At 61.7% G+C, this 16,861-nt stretch overlaps 1 protein-coding gene across 1 annotated transcript; it reads left to right on the top strand.

Annotated features, from left to right (window-relative positions):
- The first annotated feature begins 3,716 nt into the window (after positions 1-3,716).
- SLC9A5 (solute carrier family 9 member A5) lies at positions 3,717-15,841 on the top strand. The gene is made up of 16 exons (XM_074151444.1): positions 3,717-3,849; positions 9,145-9,447; positions 10,094-10,260; positions 10,558-10,636; positions 10,934-11,111; positions 11,243-11,463; positions 11,639-11,841; positions 12,152-12,241; positions 12,372-12,442; positions 13,139-13,268; positions 13,441-13,529; positions 13,679-13,805; positions 13,936-14,106; positions 14,693-14,762; positions 14,958-15,089; positions 15,375-15,841. The coding sequence occupies exons 1-16, from the start codon at positions 3,717-3,719 to the stop codon at positions 15,839-15,841; spliced, it is 2,631 nt and encodes an 876-aa protein (XP_074007545.1).
- The last annotated feature ends 1,020 nt before the right edge of the window (positions 15,842-16,861 follow it).

Raw genomic sequence — 16,861 nt, 5'->3', positions numbered from 1 at the left:
TAGAAGACTCTGGTGTCTGAATTGGTGACAACATTCCCTTTACAGCCAGCTCCGGGGTGCGGGTTTCAAGGCCTCAGTGTTTTCGAGCTCCCCAGGAGCGGGGACGAGGAGGAGCGAGACCCGGGCACTTGCCCCAAGCTGCCAACAGGGTTATTTCATACCATGAACGGCACATTCAGTATAAATTAGAAACTTTGCTGAGGAGTCCTCTCTCTCTCTCTCTCTCTCTCCCCTCCTCGATGCCTGGGATCCTGAGAACTCCTTGCCCCGGTGCCGGAGCCCTGAGCCCTTCCCTTCCTCCCGAAGCCGCAGCGCTCGCAGTGTCCCACATTGGCTGTCCCTGCGGGGAGGGCATGGCTCCCTGGGATGGGACGGGCTGGGGACAGTGTGTTTTATATTGGTATCGGGATCAATGCTGGTTCTTTAGTGCTATTAATGTTAGTTATTTAGTCTTATCCTATTCAATCTATGTATGCTTCAATCCCCATGTTTCCTCGTTTTTCCTCGATTCCCCTTCCTGGGTGGGGAGGGGTCATCGGGTGAGAGAATAATTGTCTAAATGACAATAAATTGTTGTGGGTTTCTCAAACCATCACAATGCTCCAGAAGGATGCTCTGAGGGGATGCTCCACTGGGATGCTCTGGCATGAGGGATGCTCCAGGCTGCCCAGTGGGGCTGCTCACCCCAGGTGAAGTGGAGCACAGGTGGGAGCCTGTGCTGAAGGGAGGTGGGCCCATGCCAACCTCATGAAGTTCAACGAGGCCAAGTGCAAGGTCCTGCACTGGGTCAGGGCAAACCCAAGCACAAATCCAGGCTGGATGGCAAGCAGCCCTGAGGAGAAGGTGGAAGAGAAGCTCCACATGCCCTGGCAACGTGCACTGGCAGCCCAGAAAGCCCCTCACATCCTGGGCTGCATCCCCAGCAGACACCCCCCCCCCAGTGCTGCCTCCAGCTCTGGGGCCACCAACAGCAGAAGGACATGGACCTGTTGGAGCGGGGCCAGAGGAGACCACGGAGATGCTGGGAGGGCTGGAGCCCCTCTGCTGGGAGGACAGGCTGAGAGAGTTGGGGGCGTTCAGCCTGGAGAAGAGAAGGCTCCGGGGAGACCTTAGAGCCCCTTCCAGTCCCTCAAGGGGCTCCAGGAAAGCTGGGGAGGGACTCTGGATGAAGGAGGGGAGCCCTAGGAGAAGGGGGAAGGGTTTGACACTGAAAGAGGGGAGATGGAGATGAGATGTGGGGAAGAACTTTGGTGTGAGGGTGGTGAGAGCCTGGCCCAGGTTGCCCAGAGAAGCTGTGGCTGCCCCATCCCTGGAGGGGTTCTAGGCCAGGTTGGAGGGGGCTTGGAGCAACCTGGTCTGTTGGGAGGTGTCCCTGCCCAGGGCAGGGGGTGGGACTGGATGGTCTTTAAGTTCTTTTCCAACCCAAACCATTCTGTGATTCTACAATTCTATGAAACTCCCTGTTCTGGGGCAGGGGGAAGGCAGAGGAGGGATGAGCTGCCTTGCCCTGGGCAGCCTGGAGCCAGGGGTGCAGTGGTTCCACCCCGGCACCGAGGCTGGAGTTGATGCCGATGAGGTTGTTACGCATCCAAGGTGTTGATGCTAATGAGGGCATCCAAGATGGATTGTGTATGGCTATGGTGGGCTTGAAAAGGAGGAGCATGCAAAGCAGAGCCGGGACCTCCAGGAGGGCTTTGGCTGCACCGGGGATGGGACTAGGGACATGGAAGGTCTCGTTGCTCTTGGACTCGGCACAAAGCATCTGGGCTCCCAGTAGGAGTGAGGCGTGAGCAGATTTGGGGGAGCACCGGTCTGGGAGGCACCTCTTCTCCGCGCCAGCCCTTGCCAGGCCATTCCCGCGCTGCCTTTCCCGGCGGGAGCCAGCTGGCAGGGGGTGGCAGCAGCAGGCTGCTTTCCCCAGCTGTTTTCTTCCCCTGGAAAAGATTTTCCGCATACTTGTGCCAGGTCAGAGAGATGGGAAGAGGTGATACTGGGAGGTGATGCCGGGGAGGTCTCCTGGAGTTCACTCCAGCGGGCTCTGGCTGACACTCGATGTCTGAGGGTGCCCCATAGGCAGTACCAGCCAGAGGGCTCGGTCTGACCAAGGTGTCCTTCTGTCCTGGCTCCAGGGACACACAGACACAGCTGACAGCACTCTGCCAGTGTCCCTTCTTGCCTCCTGCCAAGCGGCATCCCTGCTCCCTGGACTGTCTGAGCGTCCATCGCTGCCCGCCCGGGACATGGGGCCCCGGATCTGGGAGCCACAGGGATGGGACGTGGGAGACAGGGCACCCCACGAGCAGGGGGGGTGGCCCAGGGTCAGTGGGCAAGTGAGAGCTTCTAGGGGTGCCTGAGAGGGGCTGGGGAGGTGAGGGGGACCCAGAAACCATAGGTGCTCCCCTGGGGTGCACCCAGGCTGGTGCTCAGGCAGCGGCTGGGGCAGGGATGGGTGGTCTCAGCCGGCAGCAGGAGGGGCTGGGCTGGGAGGGGGATGGGGTGGGGAGACTGGGAATCCGGGGGGTGCAGGAGGACTGAACCAGGGTGAGGGGACTCGGGCAGAGCAGGGGCACCAGGGGAGGGCAGGGGGAGGGGGACTGGGGTGATGCAGGGGGTACCAGGTGGGCACCAGGGGCCTGGCATGGGGCAGGGGGCACTGAGATGGAGCCAGGGGACTGGCAGGGGGCACCAGGGTGATGCAGGGGGGACTGGGGCAGGAGCCAGGGGACTGGCATGGGGCAGGGGGCACTGGGTAGGAGCCAGGGGACTGGCATGGGGCAGGGGGCACTGGGGCAGGAGCCAGGGGAGTGGCATGGGGCAGGGGGCACTGGGGAAGGAGCCAGGGGACTGGCAGGGGGCAGGGGGCACTGGGGAAGGAGCCAGGGGACAAGCATGGGGCAGGGGGCACTGGGGAAGGAGCCGGGGGACTGGCAGGGAGCACCAGGGTGATGCGGGGGGGAGTGGGTCAGGAGCCAGGGGACTGGCATGGGGCAGGGGGCACTGGGAAAGGAGCCAGGGGACTGGCAGGGGGCAGGGGACATTGGGCAGGAGCCAGGGGACTGGCAGGGGGCACCAGGGTGATGCAGGGGGGACTGGGGCAGATGCAGGGAGGACCAGGACAAGTGCAGGGGGACTGGAACGGGTCAGGGAGCACCAGGGTAATGCAGGGGGGAGCGGGTCAGGAGCCAGGGGACAAGCATGGGGCAGGGGGCACTGGGCGGGATCCAGGGGGCTGGCATGGGGCAGGGGGCACTGGGTGGGAGCCGGGGGACTGGCAGGGGGCAGGGGGCACTGGGCAGGAGCCAGGGGACTGGCATGGGGCAGGGGGCACTGGGTGGGAGCCGGGGGACTGGCAGGGGGCAGGGGGCACTGGGTGGGAGCTGGGGACTGGTACAGGGCGGGGGGGGGCAGGGTGATGCAGGGGGGAGCGGAGCAGGCGCAGGGGGGCCGGGATGGGACCAAGCGGGTGCAGGTGCGCTGGGGCGGAGGGGGCTGCAGGGGCGATGCCGAGCACCGCCAGGGCAGTACCGGGCACCCGGGGCAGTACCGGGGACCCGGGCTGGGGGGGAGGCCGCTGCGGCGGGCGGAGCCCGTGGCGTGGGACGTTGCGGGGGGGGGGGGGGGGGGGCCGGGCCGGCGCGGCCCCACGTGCGCGTGACGCGGGCGGGGGCCGGTGGCGCGGCGGAGCGGCGGGGAGCGGCGGGGAGCGGCGGGGAGCCATGCAGCCCCCGGCGGCCTCCCCCGGCCCCGCCGCCCCGGAGGGCGCCGAGCTGCTGCGGTGGCAGTGGCGGGAGGTGCAGGCGCCCTGCCTGGTGGCCGCCTGGATCCTGGTGGCCAGCCTGGCCAAGATCGGTGAGTGTCCGTTCCTGTCGTGTGTGTCCGTCCGTACCCACCCCCCCCCTTTCCACTTCCCCGGTTCCCCCCGGGGCTCCGGGAGCAGCTGCGCTCACCCCCGGGGCAAGCAGGGTGGGATGCGGCATCCCCGGCGGGTGCGGGGGCATCCGGGGTGAGGGGTGCCACCTCACACCAGGACACGGGTCATGGGGACAAACGGCCGGAGCCTGGCTGGTCACCATCCTCAGCCGGGCTGTGGTGGCCTGGCGTGACCCCTCACCACGTCCTCCGTCCCCTTCTGTGGGATGGCAAGCGGTGACGAGGTGAAGGTACAGCCCGAGGGACGATGCAGGGGCCCGGTCCCCTTTTCCCCAGGAGGAATGGACGGGTGGGTGCAGAGGAGGGAGGGTTCAAGAGGAGGAGAGGAGCTGAGATGTCCAGCAAGGATGTCCCGTGCCCCAAAGGCTGCCATTGCACCTGCCACCAAACAGGGCTGGAAGCTCTGATCCTTCCCCAGCCCCTGGGAAGGGCTGGGGATGGGTCCATGCCTGTGGTCCCTTCCGGTGGGTCACCCCAGGTCCGCACGGCCTCGGGCTCTCCTGCTCCCCAGCATGGGACCAGGCAGGTGAGGGGAGGCTCCGCCGCGAGAGGCTGCGTGGGAAGGTGCGGGGAGGACGTGTGTGAGCTGCCGCAGGGCTGTGCCCCCCACCAGCACCCTGGGTGACGGGGAGGGGACACCCATGTGCGGGTGCCCAGCAGAGTCCCCAGGGCCTGGTCCCCTGCGGTGTCCCTGCTGGGCTCAGGGGACGAGACCATGACCTTGAGGCAGGTTTCCTCCTTGGGGGGCCCCGATGTGGGCACAGCTCCCCGTTGCCGGGGTACAGGCATCCTCTTAGTTTGGAGCCGGCTCAAGAAATGCAGGTTTGGAGATAAGCAGGGGAGTCTCTGAGCCGCCGGGGACCAGCAGCAGCTGTCGGTACACAGGGGACAGCTACAGCTGTGACCACCGGCTGGCCTCTGCCTGTCCCGAGCAGCATCAAAACCAGCGCTGTGGACCTCGCGCTCCTCTCTTTCCTTGGCCTTCTCACAAGGGAGGCCTAAAGCATCGCGAGGAATGAATTAAAGGGCGTCGTGAGCTTAAAAATCCAGCCCTCTGTCTGCAGCTGTGCCACCTCCTACCTGCAGAAGATCAGAGAGACGATTCCTTTCCCTGGCTTTATATTTTTTTTTCTCTCAAATGTCTCCTCGGAGCTGCTCCCTGTGTGGGTTTCCCTTGATGTGCTCCCCTTTGCCCCTAAGTTGGGGTCATTCCCAAGCCCCCAGCCCCACCATGCTCTTCCAGGCTTGAGGCGAGCTGATGGCCACCCTCCCTCTCCATCTGGGTGGCACAGCCCCGGTGGTGGGTACCTCCGGGATCAACGCATCCGATGGGTCCGATAGATACTTGCAGCCCAGACCTGGAGGCAGGGCTGTGGGCAGCACCCTGGCAGGGAGGGGGTCCCCGGATGTGGCACACGCGGTCCCCAGGGTGGAGGGGAGCCCATGGAGGAGATGGAGCTGGAGGTGGTGGGTGTCGGGGGCCGGGAGGGACCGTGGAGGCCAGGCGTAAGCTGGCGCAGAGGAGCGGCGGCGCTGGGCTGCCATCTCACAGCCCTGTGACTGCAGGGGAGGAAGCGGCCCCGCACCCCGGCTGATGGGGAAGTGACACTGCGGGCTCTGTTCTCGCAGGCGGTCACGATGCCAGGGTGCCCCCCCGAGCCTGCAAACACCCGGGGCGGGGACAAACTGGCTTGGGTGTTGCCTTCCTGCCCAGCGAGGCATCATCCGGGCTTTGCTGCCCTTTTCCGTCCTTGGTCAGAGCACAGATCTACGTGAGCGGGTTGTGGGGAAGAGGGAAGTGATGACGGTTGCCCCAAACCTGCTTCTCACCCACGGCTGCCCCGTGGGTGGGGGTTTTGCCAGCAAATGGATGTTTTTCAGCCCAGCAGCATCCCCGTGGGGCACTTGCACCACCTCTCCTTGCACCATCACCTCTGTCCCCAGCTCTTTGTGTCTTGGTTTAGGTGTTTCGCCGTTCCCAAAGCACCGGAGGAGGTTTTGGCCCCGAGTCCTCCCAATGGCAAATCCTGTATTATGGATGCCTGAGTGTGGATTATGGTTCTGAAGTTAATTCACATGTGGCTGAGTTACTGTTGCTGTGGGAACCTTTAGATGCTGAAAATCTTGCCTGGCGCATGTAAAATTAGAGCTCGTTCCACCCGTCCCTGCTGGCTGCTCCCCTGCGGCGCAGAGGAGCTCGTGTGCTGCCATTTGTTGGGGGGGGGGTGTGTGTGTGACAGCATCCATCCCCTCTCTGGCAGTGGATTTTGGGACAAGCAGTGTCGTTCCCATCGATGCTGCTCCCTTCTTTGCCCAAGTTTTTGGCTCGCGGGAAAGAATGACGGGTGACAGCCGGGAGCCATGTCCCCATGTCCCCATAGCATCTCTGTGGGCTCTCCAGTCGGCCAAGGGCGTATCTCTGCAGCACGGGGAGTGCAGATGGGTTGCCGGAGAGGGGAGCGGGGATCTTGGCAATGCTCCCGAGTGCGCAGAAAGGGGCTGGACGCCTCGTTCCCTTCTTGAGAAACTTCAGAGCCTTGTTCCCGTGGGCGGGAAGCAATTTCGCAACCTGCCGCAGGCGCTGAGCGAGCGCCGTTCGCCCACCGGCGCTGCCTTCGCCGGGCTGGCGTGGGGTGAACAGGGCTCTGCGGTCACTGAGCAGGAATTCGGCTGGGCTGGAGCTCGGCCAGCCCTTCTCCGGGCTTTGGTGGAGTTTGCTTGGAGGGCTGTGGTGTCTGTAGGGCCACCGCCTCCGGGGCTGAATGATGATGACCGTGATCTGAATGGCCACGGAGATGCTGGGAGGGCTGGAGCCCCTCTGCTGTGAGGACAGGCTGAGAGAGTTGGGGGCGTTCAGCCTGGAGAAGAGAAGGCTCCGGGGAGACCTTAGAGCCCCTTCCAATCCCTCAAGGGGCTCCAGGAAAGCTGGGGAGGGACTCTGGATCAGGGAGGGGAGCCATAGGATGAGGGGTAATGGCTTCAAACTGAAAGAGGGGAGATTGAGATGAGATGTGGGGAAGAAATTCTTTGCTGTGAGGGTGGTGAGAGCCTGGCCCAGGTTGCCCAGAGAAGCTGTGGCTGCCCCATCCCTGGAGGGGTTCAAGGCCAGGTTGGAGGGGGCTTGGAGCAACCTGGTCTGGTGGGAGGTGTCCCTGCCCAGGGCAGGGGGTGGCACTGGATGGTCTTTAAGGTCTTTTCCAACCCAAACCATTCTATGATTTTATGAATGGCAGCCTCTGGCAGTGAGCGGAGGCGGCTGGGGATGAGGGTGGATGCCATGGGCTCTGTGGCCAGGGTGCTTGGCTGCAGAAATATGGCAGAGGGTTGGTCCTGGGTGCTCTGCGGCTCTTTCCCCTTGAGGTGGTTGGTGATCGAGCTGCAGGTCAGGCCGCCCCAGTGCTCACCGCTCTGCCCTTGCTGGCTTTGGCAGTGCTCCCAGCGCATTATGGCAGGGGAGCAGTGCCGGGGCTCACCAGGATGGCATGGACAGGGTTCACCGTGCCAAGGAGCACCACAAGTCACTGTGAAGGTCTCAATGAGAGGAGAAGTGTCCCTTCACCTGCCTGCTCGGTGGTGAGCTCAAAGCTGTTGTATCTGCTTAGGAACCAGATCTTTGACATTGAGTTATCTCCTCTAATTCAGTGCTCAGCGGCGGTGAAGGAAAGCAAATCAACTAAGGTGCTAGGAAAGAAGAAAGGAAGAACATCAGGAGTCCGCGACCTCAGTGCCCAGGGTGTCCCCATCTCAGGGACACTGGGACTGGTTCCAGAAAGGGTAGAGCAGGACTGGGACAGGTTCAGAGGAGAATGACAAGGGCACAGAGACACAGAAGCCAAGTATTGAAGCACTGCCTGTTCCTGGGCTCCTCTCCAGGTCTGTGCCACTGGAGACGGGACCCTGGGCTAGGCAGGGCTGTGCTCTGTCCATGGGGGATCCTAAGGAGGGACGAAGCCAAGTGACCTACGGGTTGACGTGTGACCATAGCACAGCTTTCCTTCTGGTGGGATGACTTGGCACAAGCAGTGGGCACCTTCACTCCAGCTAAAGGGCTTTAAGGGACTGGGGTTTGGGTTGGCAGCAGGGCTGGGCTTGCAGCCAAGTGACGGCACAGAGGCTGCTCTGATGTCCCTTGTACCTGCGGGGTGCTCGAGGACAGAGGTGGCTCTGGAAGTGCCTGGAGGAACCCACTCCTCAGAAGCAGGTTTCTTTGTCTGATGGCCAAGCCATGCTACAGAGCTGGGCGGGATGTCACAGGCGATGGCAGAACTCAGCAGTGGGGCGGGCAAAACTGCTGTGACCCTCCGCAGCCTGTCCCCAAGCACTGCCCTTTTGGGTGGGGAGATAGTAAAAATACAGCACCCTGCGCTAGGGAGGAGAAATCCGCAGGGATGGGGGGTTGCACAGCTGGAAGCTGGAATGATTTGGGATTACCTGGGTTCCTGGAGGAAGGAGTCCCCTTGTGCTGGCTGGCATAGTGTCCCCCTGGCTTGTGCCCGAGCTGCAGGCTCAGTGCCACATCGCTGAGGGATGAATACCGGGGCATACTCTGCTTGCTTTAAAAAAAAACCCCATACCCTGTTCCCTGGCAGTTTAAGATTTGCTCCGAACCTCGCAGGGAATAAGCTGATTATTCAAAGCATCGCTAAATGCGCAGCTCCCGCGCCCCTGTTTTTCGCATGCAGGTAGTTCAGCCGGTGCTCTGGCACGGAGACCGGCCGACTGCCTGGTGCTGCAGTGGTTCGCCTGCTGCTCCCTCTGCCTGCTCAGACAAGGCTGCAAACAAGGTCACCCCGACGTCACCAGGGCTGAGCATCCTCGTCTCTGAGTGGGGTAACGTGTCCTGGTGAATCAGGAGGCCTTCGCTTGAGCAGCAGCTGGCATTGCTTGTGACACCGTGAATGTGCTCGCTGGCTGCTTTTGTCCTTTAAGTGTGGATACCAGAGGCCAAGGAAAGCAAAGTGGCTTATTAGACAGTGGCTGGGGAGGAGAGGGAGATCTCAAAGAGTCAAGGACCTGAAATTCTGACCTGGGTACTAGCTGGAAGGTCTTCTGCACGCAAATGGCCACGAAGCAGCCTTAGGTACTCCCTAAGGGAGTACCAACGTCCCTGGGGTCCGTCATGCATCAGCCAACCCTTCCATGGAACTTGTGGATCTGGGATCCTCTGTCCCTGTGCTTGTTTGGCTGATGCTCTCATTCTTCCTTTCCTTCTAGTTTTCCACCTGTCAAGAAAGGTGACGTCCATCGTCCCAGAGAGCTGCCTCCTCATCCTGCTGGGGCTGGGCCTGGGGGGCATCGTGTTGGCCGTGGCGAAGAAAGCTGAGTACCAGCTGGAGCCCAACATGTTCTTCCTCTTCCTTCTGCCCCCCATCGTCCTCGACTCAGGCTACTTCATGCCCAGCCGGCTGTTCTTCGACAACATCGGCGCCATCCTCACCTACGCGGTGGTGGGAACGCTCTGGAATTCCTTCACCACCGGCACTGCGCTCTGGGGGCTGCAGCGGGCCGGGCTCATGGGTGGGTGCACAGGGCTGCCCAGCTTGGACCACATCACCAAAAAATGAGTCGGAGGGTGCAAAGCACCCCCAGGTTCAGAGCCCACTGCCTGGCCCTGCCATGGATTCCCAGGAAGCGTAGCAGGAGCAGGGTCCTGGCATCCTGGGAATGGTGCTCTGGCAGGACCATCAACCGTGCAGGACAAACGGGCTCGGCACTGGGCTGACTCACGTCTTTGCTATTTTTGTCGCCGACCTTGGCTAGCATTGCTTGCTCACTGCTGCGTTCCCTGTCCTCGGCTGGAACCACTGGTTGTGGCTCACCTGGGCCATGTTTTGAGCTCTCCTGAGCCCCAAGGAATTGCTTGATGCCTGGACTTGAGGTGGGGCTGCTGAGCCTCCTTCAGTGCCTACCTGCCAGAGGGGCAGCGATGCACCTGGATGCCAAGGGGGACATCCAAGCCCCACTCCCCTCATGTTGCAGTAAGAATGTGCTTCACCTGGTGAACCCTGGAGGTCTGGGGACACTCCTGGGCTCAGCCTACTGCACTCCAAGTTGGGATGTTGCGGCCAAGTCACCGGGAGCAGATGAGGGACAGGCTTGTCTCAGCCTGGTGATCTGGGCTCTGGGGCGGATGGTCTGCCTGAGTTTGGTCCTTCTGTCCCAGCAGATCCAGGTGTCGAAGCTGGGCTGATGGATTTCCTGCTCTTCGGCAGCCTCATCTCAGCTGTGGACCCTGTGGCAGTGCTGGCCGTCTTCGAAGAGGTCCATGTAAATGAGACCCTCTTCATCATTGTGTTTGGCGAGTCCCTCCTGAACGATGCTGTCACTGTGGTGAGTTGGAGCTAGGGGGTCTCTAAAGTGGAACCTGACGTGGGTCAGGGCACTGGTGTATCCCAGGATGGGCAAAGGATGCAGGTGACATCCCCAAGCCAGGGGCAGACCCACGCCATGCTTTCTGGGCCCACTCTCCTGGCCTGGGGGGACTTTGCCTGCCGAGATGAGCTGTGTCACCTGGCAGATGTGGGGCAGGCGATGCCTCTTCTGCAGGGTCCATCCTGTCCGCAGGGGCTGCCCCTCTCAAGGCAGGACGATACCCTGCCTCCCCCAAGGGATTTGCCTTGCCTGCAGGTGCTGTACAAGGTCTTCAACTCTTTTGTGGAGCTGGGCCCAGCACACATCCATGCCACGGACTACGTGAAGGGGGTAGGTGAGTATGTGCCCCACCAGCCCTTCCAACTCTTCCTCCGGCGTGGAAGTGTAGGGGGTGAGCACGGGTGCTGTCATACTGCAGGGTGGGCACTGAGCACCACAGCTCAGTCATCTCCATCCCAGCTGTCATCTGGAGCAGGCACATGCTGGCCATCACCATGGGATGCCTTGGTGGGGACCCAAGTGGGAGCATGCAGTTTGGCTAGCCCAGCACAGCATGTCCATGGGGCACAGGACCTGGGCTCACTCACTCATGGTGAATCCCAAAGGTGCAAGCGAATCTTCTCCCCACCAGCCTCCTTCTTCCTGGTGAGCCTTGGGGGCACAGCCGTGGGGCTGCTCTTCGCCTTCCTCCTGGCCCTGATCACGCGGTTCACCAAGCGTGTGCGCATCATTGAGCCGCTCTTCGTCTTCCTCCTGGCCTACGTCGCGTACCTGGCTGCCGAGATGGTCTCGCTCTCCTCCATCCTGGCGTGAGTACTGGGGTGCCCCCAGGGGTGCGGCCAGGAAATCAGGGGTGCAGTGCTGGGCAGCAAGAGATGGCGAGCAGACCCACTCCTCATCCCGCCATAGCGTCATGCCAGCTCCTTCTGTCCCTCTGCAGAGTCACCTTCTGTGGGATCTGCTGCAAGAAGTACGTGGAAGCCAACATCTCCCAGAAATCCCGCACCACAGTCAAATACACCATGAAGACGCTGGCCAGCAGTTCAGAGACCATCATCTTCATGTTTCTGGGCATCTCGGCTGTGGACACTTCCAAGTGGGCATGGGACACAGCACTGGTGCTGGGCACCCTGTTCTTTATCCTGCTCTTCAGAGCTGTGGGTCAGTCTGCCCCGCTGTACTTCTGATCCAGCTCTTTTCATGCCAAAAAGTGGCATCCCCCAAGAAAGGCTGGGGCATGAGGCCAGACGTGGCTCCTGGCTGGGGTTTTGCCCTGTCCCCAGGAGCAGGCAGGGCTCTGTTGGCATCCGAGGCTCTCCTTCTCCTTCTTCCCTAGGCGTTGTCCTCCAGACCTACGTGCTCAACCGCTTCCGCCTCATCCCCCTGGACAGGATCGACCAGGTGGTCATGTCATACGGTGGCCTCCGCGGAGCCGTAGCCTTCGCCCTGGTCATCCTGCTGGACAGGGCGAAGGTGAAAGCCAAGGACTACTTTGTGGCAACGACCATCGTGGTGGTGTTCTTCACTGTCATTGTGCAGGTGAGGACAGGCACCGTGCCCTCCTCCTCTTGCCCAGAGCTCACCTGGGGGGTCAGATGGGCACTTGGGGACGTGTGCTTGGGGCAAGTACCTCTTTTCAAGCCACCTTTGGTCCTCCGTGCCTCCTTAAAGTACATCAGTGCCAGGAGGCACCGAGCACCAAAGGTGACTTGAAAACGGGTTGGAAGGTGTGTGCGTGGCCAGCACAGCTGCTGTCCCCAGTCACTTCATGCTGCTTCTGCTCCCCATGCCCCAGCCACGCACCTTCTTGCCCTCCCAGTCTTTCCTTTGCCTTCTCCTGCTGTTCCAGGGCTTGACCATCAAACCCTTGGTGACGTGGCTGAAGGTGAAGCGCAGCGACCACCACAAGCCCACGCTAAACGAGGAGCTGCATGAGCATGTAGGTGCTGGCGCTGGGGGCTGCCCAGCTCTCCACACCGCTGGGGCTGGGTGAGGGCGATGCACGGCCTGGGCACCCCTGGGGCACCTGCAGCCTCGCCACTGCTCTCACCCTCTTCTCCTCGCTCAAGGCCTTTGACCACATTCTGGCAGCGGTGGAGGACATCGTGGGACACCACGGCTACCATTACTGGCGGGACAAGTGAGTGTCTTAGCCAGGATCCTTTGCTGGCCATCAGGTGGATGGGGGACACGCGCCAGCCATGGGGACATGGCAGGGTCCCTGCTGGAGGGCACCCTGCTGTAGGCAGAACCAGGAAGGCTGTGTTTCTGTCTGTCAGTCCGTCTGGAAGGGAACCATCTGGCTGCTGTTGTGCAGCAGACCGAGGTCCCAAAAGCATCCCAGAGAGAGGTTGTGCAGGTGCAGCTGGGGATGCTGTGAGAGCTGGTATTGCTCACCCACGCTGGAGCTGCTGGGGGGCCGTGGGGTGTTCCTGGTGGTGGCGATGGCCCTGTGCCTCCCCACAGATGGAGCTGCACTGGGCGCTGAGGAGGGAGCAGCCCTGTTGAAGCCTAGGCAGTGTTTATCTGCATCGTGGCAACAGGAAAAGGATAGGAAAAAGCCGGTTTCCTGGAGGGGAAGCGCTCCAGCGGGGCAGCCGTGCCGGTCCCAGTCCCACTCCCATCACCTCCTGCAGACGCGCTGGTCTCCGGCTTCCCCTGGGGCAGGGATGAAGGCTCAGCATGTCCCCTCCCCTCCTGCCCTCCCTGGCAGCATATTCCTGGATCCAGCCTGCTCTCGCCATGCTTTGGACACTCTCAACCATGCGTGGGCAGGGGGTGCCCGGCCATGGTTCCCGGTGGGAGCTAAACCGCCCTTGTCTTCATCTCGTGGCAGGTGGGAGCAGTTCGACAAGAAGTATCTGAGCCAGCTCCTGATGAGGAAATCTGCCTACAGGCTGCGGGATGAGATCTGGGATGTTTACTACAAGCTGAACATCCGTGATGCTATCAGCTTCGTTGACCAGGTTGGGGCACATGGTGGGGGATGGGTGGTGGGATGGCCCCGACAGGAACTGGCTGGCCTGTGGCGGTGGTCTACCCTGTGTATGGCCACGACATGTCCCCTCTGGCCGGGCTGTGGGGACGCCCCAGCCCAGCTGGGTCCCCGCTGTCCTGATGCCAGCCTTGCCTTCCCAGGGTGGACACGTGCTTTCGGCCGCCAAGCTGGCGCTGCCCTCCATGCCCAGCCGCACGTCCATGTCGGAGTCATCGGTCACAAACCTCCTGTGAGTACGAGCATCCCTCCAAACCCCGGGGCAGACCTTGCTGCACCCCCCAAAGCCTCCCCTTTCCCCGGGGGGTGGGTTGTGCCGGGGGGCTGGCGGGGTACGGGCATGGAACCCAGCATCTCCCATCATCTCCACCTCCTCCCCAGGAGGGAGAGTGGGAGCGGCGCGTGCCTGGACCTGCAGGTGATTGACACAGTACGGAGCCGCCGGGACAAGGAGGACGCTGCCATGCACCATGTTCTGCGAGGGAGCCTCTACAAGCCCCGCCGGCGGGTGAGCACTCCCCGGCCGTGGCGTGCGGCTCACCCCGAGGGTAGCAGCCCCCCGCAAGAGGAGCAGGGATGGAGGATGCTCCGTGGGGTCAGCTGCTCACCCTGTGTCTCTTTGCCTCTCCCTCGGCCAGTACAAGGCCAGCTACAGCCGTCACTTCATCTCTCCAGATAAACAAGAGCGCCAAGATAAAGAAATCTTCCGGCAGAACATGAAGAGGCGGCTGGAGACCTTCAAGTCCACAAAGCACAATGTCTGCTCCTCCAAGAGCAAGGCCAGGCTGAAGGAAAAGGGCAGGAAAAAGGCAAGCGCTCCCCAAATGCCTGCTCCCTTCCTAGCTCTGAGCTTTGGCTTCCCCCAGGCTGCAGCCAGTGAGGTCCTTTGGGAGTTAGTTGAGGTGCTGCAGGACATCGGCAGCTCCAGAGCCAGCGGTTCATCTCATCTCAGTCCTGCGTTTGCTGCATCTGAGCATGTGGGTGTTGCATGTCCACATGTCCCCACCACGTCAGCACTGCTGTAGGGTGGCTGTTCCCTGGGCAAAGTGGTCCCAAGCCCTGGAGGAACCCCATGTTTGTTTTCCAAGAGTGCTCAGCATAAAGTAGCCTGGACATCGGTGCAGATCCAGGCTCAGAAGTGTTGGCACTGTGCTATAAATTAAGCCTTGGGTGTCTTCTCTTGTTTGGAGGCTCTTGAAGCCATTGCAGCTGAGCTGTTTGCTGTAGGGCCATGAAGATGCAATGTCTAAGGAGTAGGAACCACTGACTGCCAGCTGCCTTCTATCTGGGGGTGGGAATCTGTGTCCCTGGGGTTACCCTGGCTTGCAGGGCCACCTGGGTTGGTGTTAGGGGTTTGCACAAGGCAGGTCCCAGCCAGTCCCTCTTCCTTCGCAGAAGAACATCTCTCTGACCAGCGATGCAGCCAATGGGAAGACGCAGAGAAATGTCCCCTGGCAGGAGGCAGGTAAGGCTGGTGGCAGGCGAGGTTTGCAGGTCCTGGCAAGGGGATCTGGTGGGGTGGGATGGAGCAGCTCCCTGTGCCTGCCTGCCCGCTGACGGCACCCATGGTTGCACTAGCACCAAGTCCTTCTCCCATGGGTGCAGTCCTTCCCCCATCGGGTGTCCGTCCTCCAAACCAACTCCTTCCATCTTGCTGCAGCTCCTGTCCTGGTGATGGTCAGCTCAGAGGAGGAGGAGAGTGATAGCTCGGAGACAGAGAGGGAGGACGATGAAGGGATTGTATTCATTGCTCGAGCCACCGATGAGGTCCTGCAGGGAAAGACAACTCCTGGTAGGCACTGGGTCTCCCACGCCAGGGCAGCTGCCATTGGGTAGCCTGTCCTTCCTCCACCTGGGGAGCAAAGTTGCCTTGGCCTGGGCAAAACCAAAGTCAGCAGAGCATGAATGGGAGAATCACTCTTCTCTGTGGCTCTGGAGGGACAGCACTTGGGCTTCCTGGTGGCTTCTGCATCCCTGGGCCAGCTGGCCACCTGGTAGTTGTTGGTTCTGCAGTGCTTGCAGGGCCCAGGGAGAGAGCAAGAGCTGTGTCTCACTGTCCCTCCTCCTGCCCCTCCAGGCAGCCTGGACGTCTGCCCCAGCCCCTGCATCATCCCTCCATCACCCACCTTGGCAGAGAAGGAGCTGCCGTGGAAAGGAGACCAGGCTGATCTGGCTGTTTACGTCTCTTCGGAGACCACCAAAATCGTGCCAGTGGATATGCAGAAGGCGTGGAACCAAAGCATTTCCTCCCTGGAGAGCATCGCTTCCCCTCCAGGCATCGAGAGCGGACCCCAGCAGAGGAGATTCGCCTGCCCTGTGCTGGAGGAGCAACCCCAGTCTGCAAGCCAGGTGACGCCGGAGCAGAGCTCCCACTTCCAGTTCCCCAGCCACGTCCCTAAGAGCGGCAGGTCGCAGAGTGACAGCAGCCCAGACGGGGCTGAGCAGCAGGAGCTGCAGCCTTTGATGGCCACGGAGGGGCAGGGCAGGATGCTGCCCACGGCCGAGCCCAGATGGCTGATGTTCAACAGAGCAAGCCACCTCTGAGGCAGACGGTGCGTGGGGAAGGGGCTGGGGGCTGCGGATGGGCTGCGACCTGCTGACTGCTCCGCTGTCTTGCATTGTAAAGCTTGTGTGTGTCTCCATAAACTCCAGGAGAGCCCAGTACTCCTCCTGGAGCTGTGCTCCAGGGTGGGCTTTGCCCATGCACCTACTGATGGAAAACTGGTCGATAACTGGGCTTCATGCTGCAACAGCAGGTACCAACGCCTGTCCACCCAGGAAGACACAGACCCCAAACCTCTTTCTTCCTCTCTGGTTCCTACTCATCTTCACAGCGCTGGGAGGCCAGAGATGTTCCTCCCAGAGCTGGGATCCCAGCTGGACTCGAGCCCATTGTGGCTGTGCCACCCTGAGGTGTGGACGTGCTGGCTACTTCAAGGTGGTTCCTCACAGCCTGCATGGAGCTCAGCCAGGAGCTCGGCCAGAGGTGTGCTCCTTGCCATGGCAGCTCAGCGTTCCTCAGGTTGTAGAGGTACCACGGAGGCAAGGCCATGACCTTCTCAGGACTGGGAGCAGCGCTCCTGGGGTTTGGCTCCACCAGGAGCCGGCCTAGTGAACCCGTACGCACAGGGACTCCTCTAGCAGCCAGCCTGCTGTGCCAGCCTCACGCCTCCCCTCTGGATGTGTTCCCAGTAGCTCCGGTGTTGAGCTTTCTGGCTTTGCTGGGAGGCAGCTACCCTGCACAGCATCCTTGGCGCTCCTCCTGCCCACCTCCCAGTCCCTCCGTTGCCTGGGGGCCCATCAGCTGGGAGGGCTGGTCGTGGAGTGAGCAGCAGGTATGAATGTACATCAGGAACAGGGGCGATGGGCGAGACAATGAGTGCGTCTTCAAAGGTCTGTCCCCACCACCTGCCTCCCAGCCACCCCTGGGCCCTCCTGAGAGGGTGGTGGGATGCGGTGGCAATGGCCCACACAGTGAATTATTCCTTGGTGTGACCCCAAGGGCCGAGAATTCGTTCCCAAGCACTGGTTGGCATGCAAAAGCTCAGCACGGCAACTGGGCAC

Source organism: Numenius arquata, chromosome 8 (assembly GCF_964106895.1).
Source record: "Numenius arquata chromosome 8, bNumArq3.hap1.1, whole genome shotgun sequence".
Taxonomy (NCBI): Eukaryota; Metazoa; Chordata; class Aves; order Charadriiformes; family Scolopacidae; genus Numenius; species Numenius arquata.
The sequence above is the reverse complement of the archived record's forward strand: the minus strand, read 5'-3'. Positions and strand labels throughout refer to the sequence as shown.